Here is a 16632-nt window from a genome sequence, read left to right as displayed (position 1 = left end):
TGAAGATCCAGACACTAGCTGACACCAGCTACGTAATAGCTGTATGCTATTCCGCAGACATTTGTAAACACCTACATGCCAGCAAAGTTCTTGTACCCAAGCATGTGAAGCTCTGGGAGTAAACACTGTTGCTCTCATTTGAAGATCACAGCATCAGTTTATCAAGCTCCTTCAACAGGTAGCAAGCCTGTTTTGCCAACCAAACAATGAAATTAGCTAGCTGCCAGCTGCTTCAAAGCTTAAAAAAAAAAAAAAAAAAAGTGATCAGAAAGAGTTGCTCACCCCCAGTGGGGCTGAAGCACCCCTGCTTCTCTGCCACAGCGCCTCCCAGCACACATTTCTCTGCTATTCCCTGCATAACCCAGGGCATTTCAACTATTACATAATGCTGCTTCGACAAACCTAAGGTTACGATTCACCTTGCTGCTCGTGCACTTGCATCTCAGCAAGGCGATGCTATTCTGCTGTACAATAACTTCTGTATTTTTAGGATGGCTGCACACGTACCTACACCAGGTAGACCACGCTTCAGGAGTGAAAACAACAACACCCTTTGGAAACGTCTTCGTACAGTACTCAGCTCCCTGAAAATTGGTTTGGTCATGATTTTGCTTCACCCCTGCCTGTACAATTTAGGAGATAAAGATCTTGTCAGAGCTGTAAAACTGAATGTTAAGGCTGCATTACAGCCCAAGGTTAGACTTTCCCTATTTTTAAAGCAGCATCCTTACTTTAGTGCTTAAAAATTCTCCTAGTTCATTTTTGCCTTCTCCTACAAATTACATTTGCAAGCAGCAAAATGCCTTTGCTCATGTATACCAAACAGAGCCTTTTCCCCAGTAATAGCCTGGAAACTAATAACTATTTTAGAGCAATTTCAGTACAATGAGATGCTGTTATTGGCTGTTTATGTAACAGTGAATTAACCCCCACCGATACCTTTCAGGAATTCATATTCACAGCATACAAAATGTGCCTCACAAGAGCTTGTTAATATGGTAAACGCGGAAGCAGTCCGTATTTGGAAGACTGTCTTTCAAAGCAAACACGCTTAACCTGCAGTTTCAGTCATGGAAGAAATTACTCAATTAATTGCAGACAACAAAAACAACAGGGTTATAACTAATGTACAGTAAATGCTCTGTGGGCGTAATGCAAGCTCGTTTCCCAGTAGTGCACTCTCTTACATCCTAACACATTTCTCACCCCACTGCCATGAAATACCTTTAGTACATTAAATTTGCTTGTGCGTTTCGTTTTCAGGCAATGAACCATGACACCACATCATTACCAGCTGGGGCAGGGTTTCTTCTCTCCTCGGAAGCATTTTTTGGAGTGGGGGGGGGGCCAGCAGTCAGCGGATGCCCCACTGCCGGGAGCACTGACAGCGAGGGGGGAACCAAAAGCAAACTCACCGCAGCGGGCACCACCATTTCCCTCTGGCACCCCCTCCATGCAATCAGGGACCCTCCGCCGAGGGCTGGATCTGACCCGATGGCTCTGCTCGGGGAAGGCGGATGTCAGGAGGCGTTCATCAGAGCGGTATTATCATTAAAGGCACAAAAACTGCTGCAATCCCGTCCCCTGAGGGCCGCTCCCCCCAGCGCCGGGCTCAGAGGCCGCGGGCCGGCCGCCATCCCGGGAGCCCTCCCCCGCCGCCGCGCCATGGCAACGCGGCCCGGCCCGCCTCGGAGGCGTGAGGAGGGTGCACCAGGCATCCACCCGAGTGCTGGGTCACTGATATTAACCCACCGACACGCCCTCCAGACCATCTATAAAAATATGAAAAATAAATGAAAAACAGCCCAGCCACTTGTCAGCTCGCTGCTCTGGCTCTGCTTCCACTTAGAGTGATAAGGGGGGTAGAAAGGGTGTGTGGGGGGGAGGGGGGGCGGAGGGGGGGGAGGAAGGTCTCTGAAATGGAGAAACGTTGCATTGGATGCCTTAAAATAAATAACTATAGGAAGACTGGGTACAGGGGGTATGAAAGGCAAGGCATGGACTTTGATCTTGCAATCGGATCGGCGCGGGCACCTCTTACGGTCTGATCGGATTGCTGCAACAGAGCCCTGGAAAGCCAGCCAAGTGGAAAAATCTACGGACCTGGTTACCTTTCAAGAGATGAAAGGGAACTCTGCCTCTGGTACCGGGATTTATGGGAAAGGTAAATGCAGCCATAATACAACACTTGCCAAGATAACTTAGGTCTTCCTTCAGGAAAACATTTAGGCATGTTCCTAAACCCATTACTATTTGGGGTAGCCCATAAGCATCTGCTGTAGCATAGCACTGAAGCATAGCATTCTTAAACGGAAGTCCTTAAGTACTATGCTGATTAACGCTGTGATTTTTTCCCCAAATCCAAGCCACTGTGAACCAACAGAATGAACTGCCCTCATTAAATGTTTATATTGCCTCTGCCTTCTTTCAGATTAAACCAGAGAATACAAACAGAAAATAAGTTTCACTTTCCATTAAGAGGATGAAACCCAACTTTTCTTTTTTTGTTTTCCCCCTGTAGGATCAACAGGCTGCATGCTGCCACACATCCCTATGAACGAGCACCTTTCATGAAGATGAAAGCTGGTACACAGCAGCAGGACTGCTCTGCCCCTCTACAAGCCCCGCAACCCCCTTGATGTGCAGCTGCAAGCCAGAAGGGACCACAGAGCAGTGCGTGCATGCGTTTTATCCACCAATGAACCCTTTTGAAGCAAACTTTAAAACACTGCAGACTATGAACACGTCTCAGTCATTAATGGCTGCAGATAAGATGTTTGCTTCTCAGTTCAAGTGAGGTCACTATTAGGAGCACAGCCTGAAGTCCTCGCCTGTTGCACAATTGACACTGGCCTGCCCCTGATGCCCCCAGAAACTTTTGACAAACTGAGCACACAGAATGAGTTCCAAACCTTAAATACAAACTTTATAGTTCATTAACGTTCAGCAGCAAGGCTTCACGTCTGCAGCTGCTTCCATTTCTCATTCCCAGCACACCACCTTTCCCCAGAGCTCTCACCTGCTGATTTCTTACAAAGAAACTGTATCCCCTGTTGAAGGAAGAAATCTTATCAAATAGTGAATCAATGCTTTTGGCTCTCCTTGCTGTTGTTTAGGAATATTGTGTCCCATATACTAAACTATTGCTTTATTTATGTTCTTTATACAGGCAGAAAAATGGACCTTGGAAAATGGTTTGCACCAGTCTTAGACTTAGCTAAATCAGAGTCTTAGCTGAATTTTATACTGGAGAATTTTGAAGGAAAACATGTTTATGTAACTATTCTGTTCCTTTTTGCCTTTTGGGGAGACAGCCTTGATAGGAAAGCTTGTGAGAGGCAGTCTAATCTCCTATTGCAAGTCTCGAGACAGATGGCAGAGCACCCTGCCAGAAGGTTGTGCTATGATCAAGGTATCTCCCCTTCTTGTTAACTATATCCAAATGCTATGGCAGGCAGGAGCAGCTTTACTATTCACCCCCAAGAAACTTTACCTCTTCTCATCTGCAGCAATTATCACTGCTTAATACAAAGATAAAGGCACCATCATCTTGCTGCAAACCTTGTTGTCAGAAATGGGTAAGGACAAAGAATTAAAGAAGAATCTCAGGCATCTGTCCCTAAATGAACAATTTACCTTTCAGGAAAAAATGGTCTTGCCATGCTGCAACCGCCCCAACATACCCCTCTAGGCTCTTCAGATGGGCGAATAAACCCAAGAGGTAGGTTATGATTTTCTTGCATAAAGAATTTTCTTTCATAAAAACATTTAAGAGAAGGCCACCATCACCCTGCAAAAAAAAACAAAAATGAAAGTTCATTCAGCAGCCTTTGAGTATTAAAATTACCCCCAAGAACTTCATAAAGTACCTCCTGGGGCGAGTGAAACAGGACTGCTGCTAAATCAGAAGAGCAATGCTGTAAAAAGGGAGAGAAATTAGATGTTCAAAGTCTTTCCCACTATTCTCTCAGCTTAAATACATCTGTTGATTTAGTGCCCATAAGTAGCATGAAGAAATGAATAATAGCTACAATCTTCTGTTCACTGTTGTGAAAGAAGCTTGAAACCAAGGAAAACGACATATAGTACGAATGAACTTCACTCAAAATTTGTAAAACAAACCCAGAAGTATTCTCCCTACATGAGATCACAGCACAGCACAAAGGGCTTCACAACAAAGCACATACAAACTACTTGTTCCTGTAAAGGCTCAGAAAAAGGACCACCAAGATGTCTTTCTACAGCCACCAGCTTTACAACATGGAACTACCACATGAGCTTCTCTCTCCTCCCCCAAGAGAGGGCACAAAATAAAGGATGACAACTATTTTCAGTCATTTGGAATTGGAGACCACAGCACCTGTCCTCCCCTACCTCCTTCTCTGAGTAGTGTTATGCCTTATTACAAAATTATCTAGCAATGTAACAAAAACACATTTACAAAGTGATAATCTCTGTTTTTTAAACTTGAAATCTCACAATCTCTTCCACTGGAGCAAAAGTCCAAGTGATGAAATAAACCTTGAACTGTGCCCTACTGTTGAACTACTCATCACTTTTGGAAAACGAATGAGTGCCTCATCCCAGACACTGCAATTTAATCTGTACACGTGTCCTGATGACAGATGTCATGAAGAGAGAGCAGAAAGCCTTCAGAAAGCCGGTAGCCAAATGAGAACATTTCCCTGATCAATGCCACTGAACAGAATTTCACCTGCAATCACAGAAGAACCTGGAGCAGTTACTAGAAAAGCCCCGTAATCCAATTCCAGGCAGAACCAGTGGTAGCAGCTACCAAGTGGTGGTCTCCAAGAATGAGTCTCATAAACAGCAAGCAGTCATCCGGATATGAAGTGAGGGGGGTAATAAGGAGGAGTTGTTTACTCCAGCAGAATACAGCCTGCAACATCTTGTTAGCTCTCCCAGTGATCTCCAGTACTGCGTGAGCAGGAGAGACGACAGAGAAGAGCTTTGAACTGCACCTCATTGACCGAGGGAAAAAGGATTGTGAGGATCACAGTTCTTTCACCTTTTGAGTTCCCCAAATTAAACATAAGTACATTTCATACTGCTCGTTGGTTATCCCTCTCTTCTCAGTTACTTTGACTGCTGCTGAATTCTAAACTCTGCTTCAGTTGAAAAAAGGAAAACAAAATTCGTATTTTTCTGATGCATAAAATACAGCTGTCACAAGTGACAACAATGAAGATACAGGAAGAGAGAACTACTTAGTTATTTTTGACATTTTCCATTTCTAAACGACGAATCCTGTAAATAGGAACTCACTATGCTTCATCCTAAGTCAGACTGCAACAAAGATTGTTTAGAAAAAGAAAGCACTTTCTTGCACTTGGAAGAAAAATTATTAGAAAGAAATAGCACTTTCTTGGAACTGCTATAAATATAATAACACAAAAATTCCTACCTGGGTTTGAAAAAATCTAAAATAGTCTTTCCCATTTTTCCCCCTCATAGTTTTGTCCCATTACTGTTTGATTTAAACCAGGTGTAAAGCAATCTTGAAGCATACTCCAACAATGTATCCCACCAAATTTAAACTATATTTAGACCACAGTATTTTTACTACTAGAGAAACCTAACAAAGGAACAACAACATGCTTGGAACATCTGTCGCAGTGATTGAAAGAAGTCTATGACAGGAATAGCAAATACTTATTTTCTTTTTCAAGATGTTGTCAATCTGCTGAAGCAAAGTATCAGTAGATTGTCTAAGAGCTAACTCACATTGGCCTGTCTCCTCCAAAATGAAGATGATTAAAATATTCCCTTGTTGTATAACCATGTCTGGTTGCTTATTATTATCTGTCATCTCTGTGTTGGGGGGGAACTCTTTGTCAAAACTAGTAAGCATGTTACAGTGTTATGTAAAAAATAATCCACATATTTAAGTCTAACCCCCCACCTAATGAAATTCAAATTTTCAAGTGTGTCAATTATTATATACATTTAAATAATCAGCTGCATGACTCAACACAATACTGAAGATACAGACCCATAAGCATGGCTGTCTGTCACACAATGTATTCTGCACAGCTGATCAAAACCACAAATATTTACTACACAACTCTTTGGTTACTTCATGGAAGATGACAACAGAGTGACTGCTCACCCTGTGCTAATGCTGACTATCCATGAAGGAATTCTGTGGTGCTTGCCCCTTAGGTGGCCAAAAATCTTTCAGGTTCTTGTATGAACCTTGCATGAACACGTAAAAAAAAGTTCTTTCACACAACAACAGCATCCTGCTGCCCAAACCACACAGAGCTGATTTCTATATGGAGGTGAAGAAGGGCCAAATCCGTGTGGCTGTGTTTGTGCTCTCTTTCAGCGTAAAGTTAAAGGAAACCAATACTCCAAAAGTAACAGCATGACTCACAGGATTCATTAAAACACACCATTGGTGTATCACTATCAGTTGTCATGGGTCCACTGTGGGTAACCAGCAAACAGTATCTTTTCTCACCCTCACCAGGATGAGGTTCAACTGCATCACTAAGCGGCAGCCACACGCATTACTCTCCTGAACTAGGCCCTGCCTGGGCCCTTATTAAGTCAGGCATATAGCACATGACCAAGGGCGACCTGTTACTCCACATCACCGCTGCCTGATCAAAAGCATCAGCACACAATGTCTCCTGAGCGCTGGTGCAATAAGCTTTGAGGCTCAGCTGGAAGAAGACAGGCCAGTAGGCTGCTGATGTGAGAAAATGCCTCAAGCGACTAACAACAGAATTCCTCTACACAAGGCAACACCACCTTAGAAGGGCCAGACATGGGTGCGGATCCTCTACCTGGGCTCGGTGCTAAAATGGGGTTTGGGAGTGGTGACCATTGTCACTACTGATGTTCTCAGACCAGCTCCTCGCCAGGCCACAGCAACACCGCCATGATGTGGGCTACACACTGGGATGTTCAGGCAGAGATGAGAACATCAGCAGTTTTCTAGCTGAAGCCAGATGTGAAATTGTGTAGGAAATGTTGTGACAGACATTAAGAAGGGGACTTAAAAAACAAAAAAAAAAAAAAAAAACAAAAAAAAAAACACAACACCCCACAAACAAAAGAAAAGAGCCAGACCAGCGGATAGGGATGTAAAAGCTTTCTGAGACACTTCACTATCAAATAGCTAAGACAGAACCAAGTATCAGCATTCAAGAAGAAATTACTGAGAAGACCATGAAATGCCAAAGCCTTGAAGTTCTCTGCTGATTATTTGAAAACAACATCAAACAAGGACAGTATACTTACATATTCAAATAAATAGTTCAAAATTATATTTTCATATGTAAAATACATAAATCTTCATGTTAACATATACTGTGCTAAGAAGATTCAGAAGCCATCTATATAAAAAATACAGACTTAAAAGCAGAATTTATTCCTCTGTATAATGTTTTCTTATAGATACAGGGCTCTTTACTTCAAAGGGGGCCACTATACAAAAGAATCATTGTTAACATTGTTAACTTTTAAGTTCTGAATTGGAAGTATTCAGTATACATATCCAAAAAAAGTTCACAATTCAGCTATGATCTGGAGATCATATTGCGCTCATTTGCAAACAATTTGGGAAAAGATGGCTATGTAACCCACTAGGGTGACACCCAGCACCCACCTGATCTCACTGCGTCCCACCCACTACCTGCATGCAGCTTAAATCCTACTGCACCTTCATTGAAACCAAAGAATACAGACCCTGTCTTACTGAGATCAAAGCCTTGATCTCATCTCACATCCACTGGTCCTTTCAGAGTAGCCTTTGAGCTCTCTAGTGGTGTGTCCTCTTTGTTCCTGTTCTTTTTATGCCTTCTTCAATTTCAATGCAGGGACTTCAGCCAAGCTATTTTAAACTGCTCCTAGAGAGACCTGGAAGTATGTTTCTAGAACACTGAGAAGGTAGGACAGAATTTTCTCTGTAGGTAGCAAAAAGGCAGAGCTCCTTTTTGACTAATTTATTTTAATACTGCTGTAGTTTGTTGTAGTATTAATTATGCAGTAGGGTGCTCACAGCTTTGCATAAGTGTCTTTTTGAATTATTTAAAACAAAATAAGAGAAAAGCAGCAGTTACTCAGCATCTCTGAGAACTGCAACTCTTGAATTTCAGCACTGATCACAAAACATGCTAAATAACAAATAATGCTTTCACCAATGTGCAGGCCTTAAAAGACATTGTACAAGACAATTCTATAACCAACTGTCCCATAGCTACAAGCAATGACACCCTGCACAAGCTTTCAGAGTAGCACACTTGCTCAAGAATACAAGTATCAGAGGGTGATCAAGTGTAGTACTTCAGGAATTCAGCTGAATTATTTATTTTTCTACGGGAAAAAGAGAAAAAACGTTTAATTAGACAAGATATTTCCTGTCAACATGTGAAGTTTTGTTTCAAACTTGCCAGAAGTGAAGCACTAAAGGAGAAATTAGAACTCCCAGATCCCTACATGATTTTGACTCAGTCTTTGCCCATTCGGTAATGGTCGGGTTTTTCCCTCATTATCAAGGCAGGAGTCAACAAGGGAGCAAGTCTCAGCCCATACCTTCCTTCGGGGAGCTAGGCATGTTTGGGAGCCTTCACTCGAGTTCCTCCTCCTGTCCCCAGGCCCAGCATAGCCACCAGTCCCTAATCCAGCACTGGTCATCTAGGAACTTTCATTGCAAAGAAGATGTGTGGACCACAGGTCCACACATAAGGAAAGTCCCCTTAAGGCTAATGAGGAAACCTCAAAATGAACCATGTTGTGTGTATAGCTGTTGCACCTCCAAAAGAAAGCATTTAGAAGCAGGTTCAGAAACAATGGAATTATGCCTGTCGGTATGGGCTTAAGGCCCATAATCAGGATCACACTATACAAAGTGAACCTCAACAGCAACTACTGTTCATCACAGTAGTTGCTGCACTTCTGTCCATTTTTCCATTTTCTAACAACTGCTGACTCAGACAAATTGCTGACATCCCTCCTGGGAGTACTCACACAAAGAACAAACTTCTTCACACACGCACACAAAATAAATTAACATGAACATGGAAATGAGTTTGAATCTGCAGGTATATGTGAAAGAAATAAAAAAAAAAAAGTTCCCTGCTTTAGCCACCTTTTTCAAATACTCACATTAAGTGCTACACTGAATAAAAGCAGCTAAGCAAACAGTCTTAGGATTACTGGAAAAAATACAGTGGTAAGATTTTTGCAGGCTTTTAGCCCACTACAAAGGCCCACAGCTTTTTGTCCAATCTGGAAGCCGAATTGTTTCAATGGGTGAGGATTTTCCCTCTTCTAAGAAAGAGCACGTGAATGTGTGGCACAGCCTAAACAGCCCAAAACATCCAGGCGTGTACTCGCTTTGGACCACAACACAGCAGTAACCTTGGCATTCCAGATGTGGGTCAAGAGCTACAGAAAATTGTGAAGTACCACTTCTTCAAGCTTAAAAATTTACTATTGTTCAAAAGAAAATATGCACAAACAAACACAAGTGAGTTTCTCTAGCACTTTATATAAAACTTACTTGAACAGAAGTTTTTTGTACAAAGAATAGGAAAAGGTCACAGAGAAAATCTACTTGGGCTGTAAAGTGACAGCTTTCAGGCATACACCAAGACAAGCAAGCAAACATTAACATTCATACTTCTAACACTAATACTAATAATAGTACTGTCACATATATACAACAGAAACAGATTGTTTTGGCTATCTGCTAGTCTCAGTCAGGTTATATATGCTTTAAACACAAGCTAAACTGCAAAACTGAAGCACATTTATTCCTGAACTCCTTTTGGCATCAGATTTAGTGACTTTATAAAGTTTTCCAAGCTTTGTCTCTCCCTCCTCCCCTTCCGCCTCCCTTTTCTTTGTAATAAATTCAGTGAAATATTTTTTCAGTCTTTTTAGTCTAGTAGTTTCCTTCCAAGTAGTTGTTACCCTCCCTTCCATTTCATGATCTGGTCTACAATCACAACCAATTTTTCACCTTTTATCAGCCACCCTACCTCAATTCTTGCAGCTAAGCAGAAGTTCTGTGGAAGAGACCTAGAGGTTACAGAGTTATATAAAAATACATTATTATGGTATGTGCATCAGCAATACCGCACTCTTGCAAAAAAGCTAACGTGGTGTCAGAATATACAGACAGCAAAGGAGATCTACCAGGAAAGCATTCTGCTCCACTCACCGTTACTGGCATGTCAGCAAGATAATTTTGGTCAAGTTTCATTGCTGCAGTCCAATAAAGATGAGCACAAATCGCAAGATATTCAGAGAAGAGCTGAGAAAAGATGAATTATATATCTAGCCTAAAGAAGACTGAAGAGAGCCAAGGTATGGCTCTTCAATGGTCCAGAAGAATGATATGAAGAGGAAAGAAACTATTTTCATTATCCAGGTCCAGCAGAATAACTAATTAAATTATAACATGAAAGACTTCACCAAAACAGTAAGAGAAGCTTTCTGACAGAAAGAAATGCTCTTGCACATAACACACATATCACATGGGGCCAGGTGAGGGAGGATGAGAGGGAGGGAGGAAGAGACAGTCAGTCAGTCTTGGCTATTTCATACATTTATATATCTATATCTATAGGAGGAAGAATATTTATCTATATATGAAGATTATGAAGATGCTAGTTGCTGTCAGAAGTCACCCTTTTCCTAGCACCAAGTGCCCACATAGGCCCATGAGAGAAGCAGTCCCTTTAATTCAAAATACAGAAAGAAAAGAGGCTACGGTCATGCTGTCCCTAGTAATCCTGGACAAAGGTCAGGTACAACCTGGCCCTCAGCAGCAAGTGTAGGGCGGAACAGCACACAATGACGCAGCTGAGTAGAGTACTGTGAGTCACTTGAGCCAAGGAAAAAAAACAAAGCCCATGTAACGTGCTACACAGAGAACAGAAAGTAGTTCAGTTTGATGCCAAGAGGTATACAAATTGAAAGTGGCAAAAATCTACTGGAACATCACCTTTGACTTCTCTTCGCTGTACCAGCAGACAATGCATGTTGTGTGTTGGCATTAGCCTCTCTGAACCCTACTACTAAATTAACCACACAGCTTTTCCCTCTCATATGTATATTTTGTCTACACAAACTACTAACAGTATGGACTAAGAACTCCTTTACTTATTTACACTATCCCTAGTAAAATAGGGAACTCTCTCAGCTGGAGTACAGGCATTCATCACCCACCAGAAGCCCAAACAAATGAGTTGCATATCTCACTTCACTGGGATTTATCTACAGCTAGAAATTTGGGGCTAACCTGTTTTCCCCTTCCTTGTCCCAAAACTAAGTTTTGCTTTCTTTTATTTTATTTTAAATGTATCTATTTCCCCTTTCTTCTTCTCCACTCTTTTCTCTTTCCAACCTCTTCTGGTTTCCACTAGCTATTCTTCATTGCTGCTTATTTCCCTACACTGCACTGCAGGGTGAAGAAAAGTGGTAGGACAAGCACATTGAACTCCAATAAAACAGGGACACTCCTGGTGCCTGCTTCCTCCAAACGTTCAAAAGCAAAGGTCTCCAAGCTTCACTCACCTATAAGCCATAATAGCACCGATTAATACTGAACAATCAAGGGCAACATCAGATTTTGCTATCAAAGCTGACTAAACCAAGAAACATTTCACATATAGAGAAGGTGGAAAAAAGATGCAAGCCTGACAGAACTATAGAAGATGCAGAACACATAACAAGACTTAAGAACAAAAGCATTTCAATGCTGTCTTAGAAAGCAGGGGCACAAACTACCATGCCCCTATGGGACAAAGCATAGACTAGGGAACAATATAGCTGGCTTCAAAAAAACATTTTTTGTTCGTCTGTCTTTGGACTGCTGTAGGGCTTGAAGGGGCCTCGACATAATCTGGATGCCTGCAGGTACCTATTTTGTGCTGAGTTTTGTGTACTAACCATTATGTCTTAAAGGCAGGGGGATCCTTATGCATTCCTCCCATCTTCCAGAGCACAGACTGCATCAGGAGTCCAGCAGTGAAGCATGTTCTCCAAGCCCAGAAGATTACAGAGATCCCATTAAAACCATTCTAGGTTTATGTGAAAATTGAAAGGACTGCAGTCCTGGTGAAAATCTCAGTCATCATATCTAAACACTCCTTTGTGTTTTCCTTTTACTGGCAACACAGAAAGTTGTATGGTTTTTTGAACTGAAGCCCTCTGAGGAAATAATTCAGACAACACAGAACACCTCAGCTATTACATTACTATCATACTTTTCATTTACCAAAGCCTTGCCCACAGTACATGCACCACTAAGTTTCAGGAACTCGTTCCGAAGTTGTCTCTCATGCAAAGCAACTGTTGAGTTTAAATACAACAGCTTTTGACAACCAATTTATCAGAACTGTTACTGGGCAAACACCTCTTATTTTTAGTAGATAGCAACGAAGTGCCTTAACTGGAAAGTTTATTTCCATTTGTTGTTCCATGCAGGTGAAATAGAATTGTTATAATGCTGGGTGTTGCCTGATGGGAAAAAGTTTCCATATATCCATACATCACATACATGCTCCAAAGCCCAAGAAAAACAAGCAGAATGTTAAGCTGTGGTAATACTTTTATTAGTCACAGCAATCCTCATTTTTTTCCAAGTAGCCCAAACCTTATACAAATGCATGGCAGACATAGCCTTTGGCTTCATGAGATGTTCTTGACAGGGTGACAACAGCTGGTACGGAGTGAGATTTGTATTGGCTAGCTACACAAGATGTCATAATATACTCATTTGGAAAGTACCTAAGAGCCATGCTTCAATTCATTTTGAAATCAGAAAGGCCAGTTCCTTCTGGTTTGTATAAAATTATATATTAGAAAACCACAAACTTCCCACATTAGCAACCAGCTAATATATTCTTATACGAATAAAAATGTATATTTAGGTATGCATGCATACACGAAACTGTTTTATTACAAACAAAATAAAAAAATTTTGAACTCAGCAAGATGGTTAGATGTTCCACAGTAGCTGCTGTATCAAAAAGAGGCAGCTAATATGGAAGTTAACTCCCATTTCCTAAATACAAAGTGCAGCACTAGGATCAAAGTACTGAGAAAATAATAACCAAGGGGAAAAAAAGTACAGTTTAGATCAAAAGAAGCGCTGACCATCTAACAAATTCCATTGATCTTACTAGAACTAATAGTATGTGTATAGGCATATAAGAGTTTATTTTAAAACAAAGTTTTTCAAAATGTGAGCCAGCATACTTGTGATTACACAGTATTCTGCAACTGGGTTTTCCTTCTTCTAGTTGGAAAATTAGGCAGTTATAAAATGTATTAGTAAGTCTTTAATTTCATCATAAACCTTGGCAATGTTTGATAACTTAAGGGATTTGACGCAAGAATCAAAAGGTTACAGAAACCTTGCTTCTTCTCAAGTTCCTAACATTCACAGCAGTACAATAATGTAGAAGAAGTGAATGTGCAGGTACCAGATGAAATAAGGCATGTAAACGCACCTCAAGCTCCTTTTAAATAAATATATAAAAGTATAGTTTAAGCCAACTTCTGAAAGCCCTGGCTCAAGACTGAGCACCTGAGGTTAAGAATACTACTAACATAAGCCTTTTGTAATCAACCCTCTAATTTTGCACTGTTCAAGCTAGCAGTTACTAGCTGAATTAGCTTCCTCATTCAGTCCTACCCAATCTGGGCAACAAAGAACTGCAAGTAAGTGTGGCAATTTCCTGATGAAGACTGTGGGAAAATTTGCTCTATACCAGCACGCTCCTTCCAAGTCCAGGTATGCTCCTCACCTTTTCCAAGAACCTCCAGCAGATGCTAATGGGGAGCACAGGGGGTGTAGTGACAGCAAACAGAGGTTTGCTGCCATACACTAGTATCCTGCCCTACCAGGGAAAATATTAGTGTAGCAAAGAAGAGGTTCTTTCCCCAGATCTCTAGAATTTAAGTCTAACAGAAAAAAGCATGCTCAAAAAAAAAAAAAAAAAAAATCAAAGATTTTTCCTTCAGCTTTTTTCATATATGAAATATATGCATGTATAGCATTATACTTGTTTTAGTAGCTCTGGTATTTGTTTTTCATTAGCCATTATGAAACTTACTTTAGAAAATGTTTTGTGGGTTGTAATCCATAGCTTGTTAACCACTATATTCATTTAGGCACTACACATGTTTTTTTCAAATATAGACATAAGGGGAAGTTAAAATCATGCCAGAGAGCATTGGTTAGTTTCCAGGAGAGATGGCATCTAGAATTTGGCAGCCTTCAGACATGGGAAGAGCACACACACACAGTCAGACTCAACAGTTTCAAGTAGTTTCTGTGCACCATTGCTTCTGCTACAGTGATCCCAACTTCTTCTACAGTCACTTGTTGCTGTCTATTTTTTTCAAATGCAAAATACTTGCACATTATTGCATTAGAAAATTATGTTTGCAAAACATATTCCCCCAATTCTGAGCAGAAATTATTTTAACTTCTCTTTACTGGATATTTGACAAAAAAAGCTGTCAAACTTAACTAGATTACAAAAAACACTCCTACAGAAGGAAAGTACAGTTGATAAACAGAAAATAATAGTTATAACTGGCTTTCCAACAAAGCAGAGAGGTAACACAAAACCACCAGATCGTACAGAGAATTGCCTGTACCACCCAATGTAAAGCTGAGGTAACACCGACATGAATCAAACTACCGGCACATGTCAGAGCTGCACAGAGGGCTTGGATCCTCCCAAAAGCCACACTGCATGGCTGGCAAAGCCTTCTGCTGGCCAGGAGCCCCTCTCTGTCCTCAGCTCCTGTCCAACACCACTCAGCATCCCCGTGACTTGAATCTTGACTCCTCACCTGCTGCCTTTCCTCTTGGAAAGGGACCGACAGCCAGCACTTGGTGGCCAGCCACACTTTCCTCACGGTTCACTGCTCAGGGAATGGCCCCACACTCCTCTCCAATGGTTTTTCAGTCCAGCTGGCAATAAATTACATTGAAAGAAAAGCCTAGACTTTGGAACATCATATTGTTGAGGTTCAATAGCCACAACCAAGGAAAAAAAATATTTTGGGCCGACCCAGCTCTTTATACCTGAATTCTAGAAGCATTGTAAACAATGATTTCTGAATTGTAATAGAGCTTCTGAACACATGGTTGGGCCCCAGGAACTTACTGTGTTAGGAGCACAACAGAAATCTGTACAAAGAATGTATTCTTATCACCACTCAAGAAAAACATTTATATGGACAGTACAGAAGAACTCTTTGGAAAATAAAATCAAATATGTTAAATTCTAACTCAAAATTGAGTTTATTCTGCAGATTGTGATTGCATTGTAAAGGGGAAACAAAACCATTCAATGTGCTTCCTTCAGGTTTAAGACTGTAATTAAATACTGTACAGATCATAATATTTGACTTGAGGCAGTTTCTGGAAAATAATTAGACACATAGTGGGGTTCATTCAAAATTTTGATCTAGTCTACATGAAAACTATTTAAAGGAAATATTAGCTTATACATGTTGCCGAACCCCTTTGCCAATACTCACTGATTATCCCAGCAGTCTTCCCTGCTACTGATGTATGAAAGAAACAGTCAACTAATTTATTAAACAGGAGGTGTTGATTACATACATATTGTTATCAAAAGCACAAACTACAGTTTGTTTCCTTTCTCTCAGTTATGGTAAATTTAGATGCCTGCAAAACAAGATGACTAAAAATACTCAGCCTGACATCTGATACTTCAATAATACTTGGGTATTGCCTCTTTAGGAAGCCAAGTAAGACACACACAAATTCCATACACTCAAAGCATAGCTACACACAGCTAGTAGCTATTTGTGATTAAATATTCTATTTTAAAAACTGGTGAAGCTGAGCAGACACCGAGCAGTTTTTTGTCCCAGAATAAGCTTTTCCATGGAGCTGGAACATTCTCTGAATTTTACAGTCATACCTCCTTTAAATTCAAATTAGGGACTTTTTGCATTTGGAAGCTATTTTCTTTTTTTGCATGGCCCAACTACAGAAGACTTTATTATACATTATAAGGAATGAAAGCTGCCTTCTACTAAGCTGACTCAACTGGGTATTTTCAGTCTTACAGCCAACTGAAAAGAAGCCCCAAAATACATGAAGAGGACCTAAACAAGTTTATCAACATTTCCCACCCACATGTATTTATGAATATGAAAAATTATAGCGACAGTAGAACTAGATTCTCAGATTTTACTTACAATTCACCACTGTGATAGAGAGCTCCCAGAAGTAACTAAATATAGAACAGGATAGTAGCTGAAGACAGTTAACAAGTATCTTCCTACAAGGCCAAGTCTGTCATTGATTTAATTTGCAACATATGGTCTTGCAGTAAAACTAACAGTGCATGTTAATGTCATACATAATTGCTATAAAGTGTTATAGCTCTAGAAGACAAAGTGATGCATGATTCAATAAAACTCTACTACATGATGTAACTGAGTCCTTAAGAGGTAAAACACAAGAATTATGAGTCCTCTTACTCATCAGGAAGACTTGTTCCTAGATAAGCTTAAAGAATAACACATTGCTGGTATATTGGTTGCCACATAGCTAAAGACAAGAAAACAAAGAAAAAAAGAGCGCAAAAAATATCAACA

At 40.6% G+C, this 16632-nt stretch overlaps 1 protein-coding gene across 12 annotated transcripts in view; it reads right to left on the bottom strand.

The window, feature by feature from the left end:
- The window catches only part of HIVEP1 (HIVEP zinc finger 1), a 128419-nt gene that overhangs the window by 87912 nt on the left and 23875 nt on the right, over nucleotides 1–16632 (bottom strand). For 5 of the 12 annotated variants that reach the window (XR_005263008.2, XM_072033219.1, XM_038173534.2 and 2 more), the window contains one exon: nucleotides 3637–3790. The exons of 4 other annotated variants lie outside the window; for them this stretch is intronic. Coding sequence is in view for 6 of the 8 variants with exons in the window: in XM_038173534.2 (XP_038029462.1) it covers nucleotides 3637–3760 (124 nt within the window). In the remaining 2 variants the exon portion in view is untranslated. Of the gene's footprint in view, nucleotides 1–1415; nucleotides 1689–3636; nucleotides 3791–3869; nucleotides 3914–16632 lie in introns of those variants that run through there. 3 more of the 12 variants (XM_072033217.1, XM_038173537.2, XM_027451473.3) reach the window with 3 other exon arrangements.

The sequence above is a fragment of the Anas platyrhynchos genome, chromosome 2, assembly GCF_047663525.1.
Source record: "Anas platyrhynchos isolate ZD024472 breed Pekin duck chromosome 2, IASCAAS_PekinDuck_T2T, whole genome shotgun sequence".
Lineage (NCBI taxonomy): Eukaryota > Metazoa > Chordata > Aves > Anseriformes > Anatidae > Anas > Anas platyrhynchos.
The sequence above is the reverse complement of the archived record's forward strand: the minus strand, read 5'-3'. Positions and strand labels throughout refer to the sequence as shown.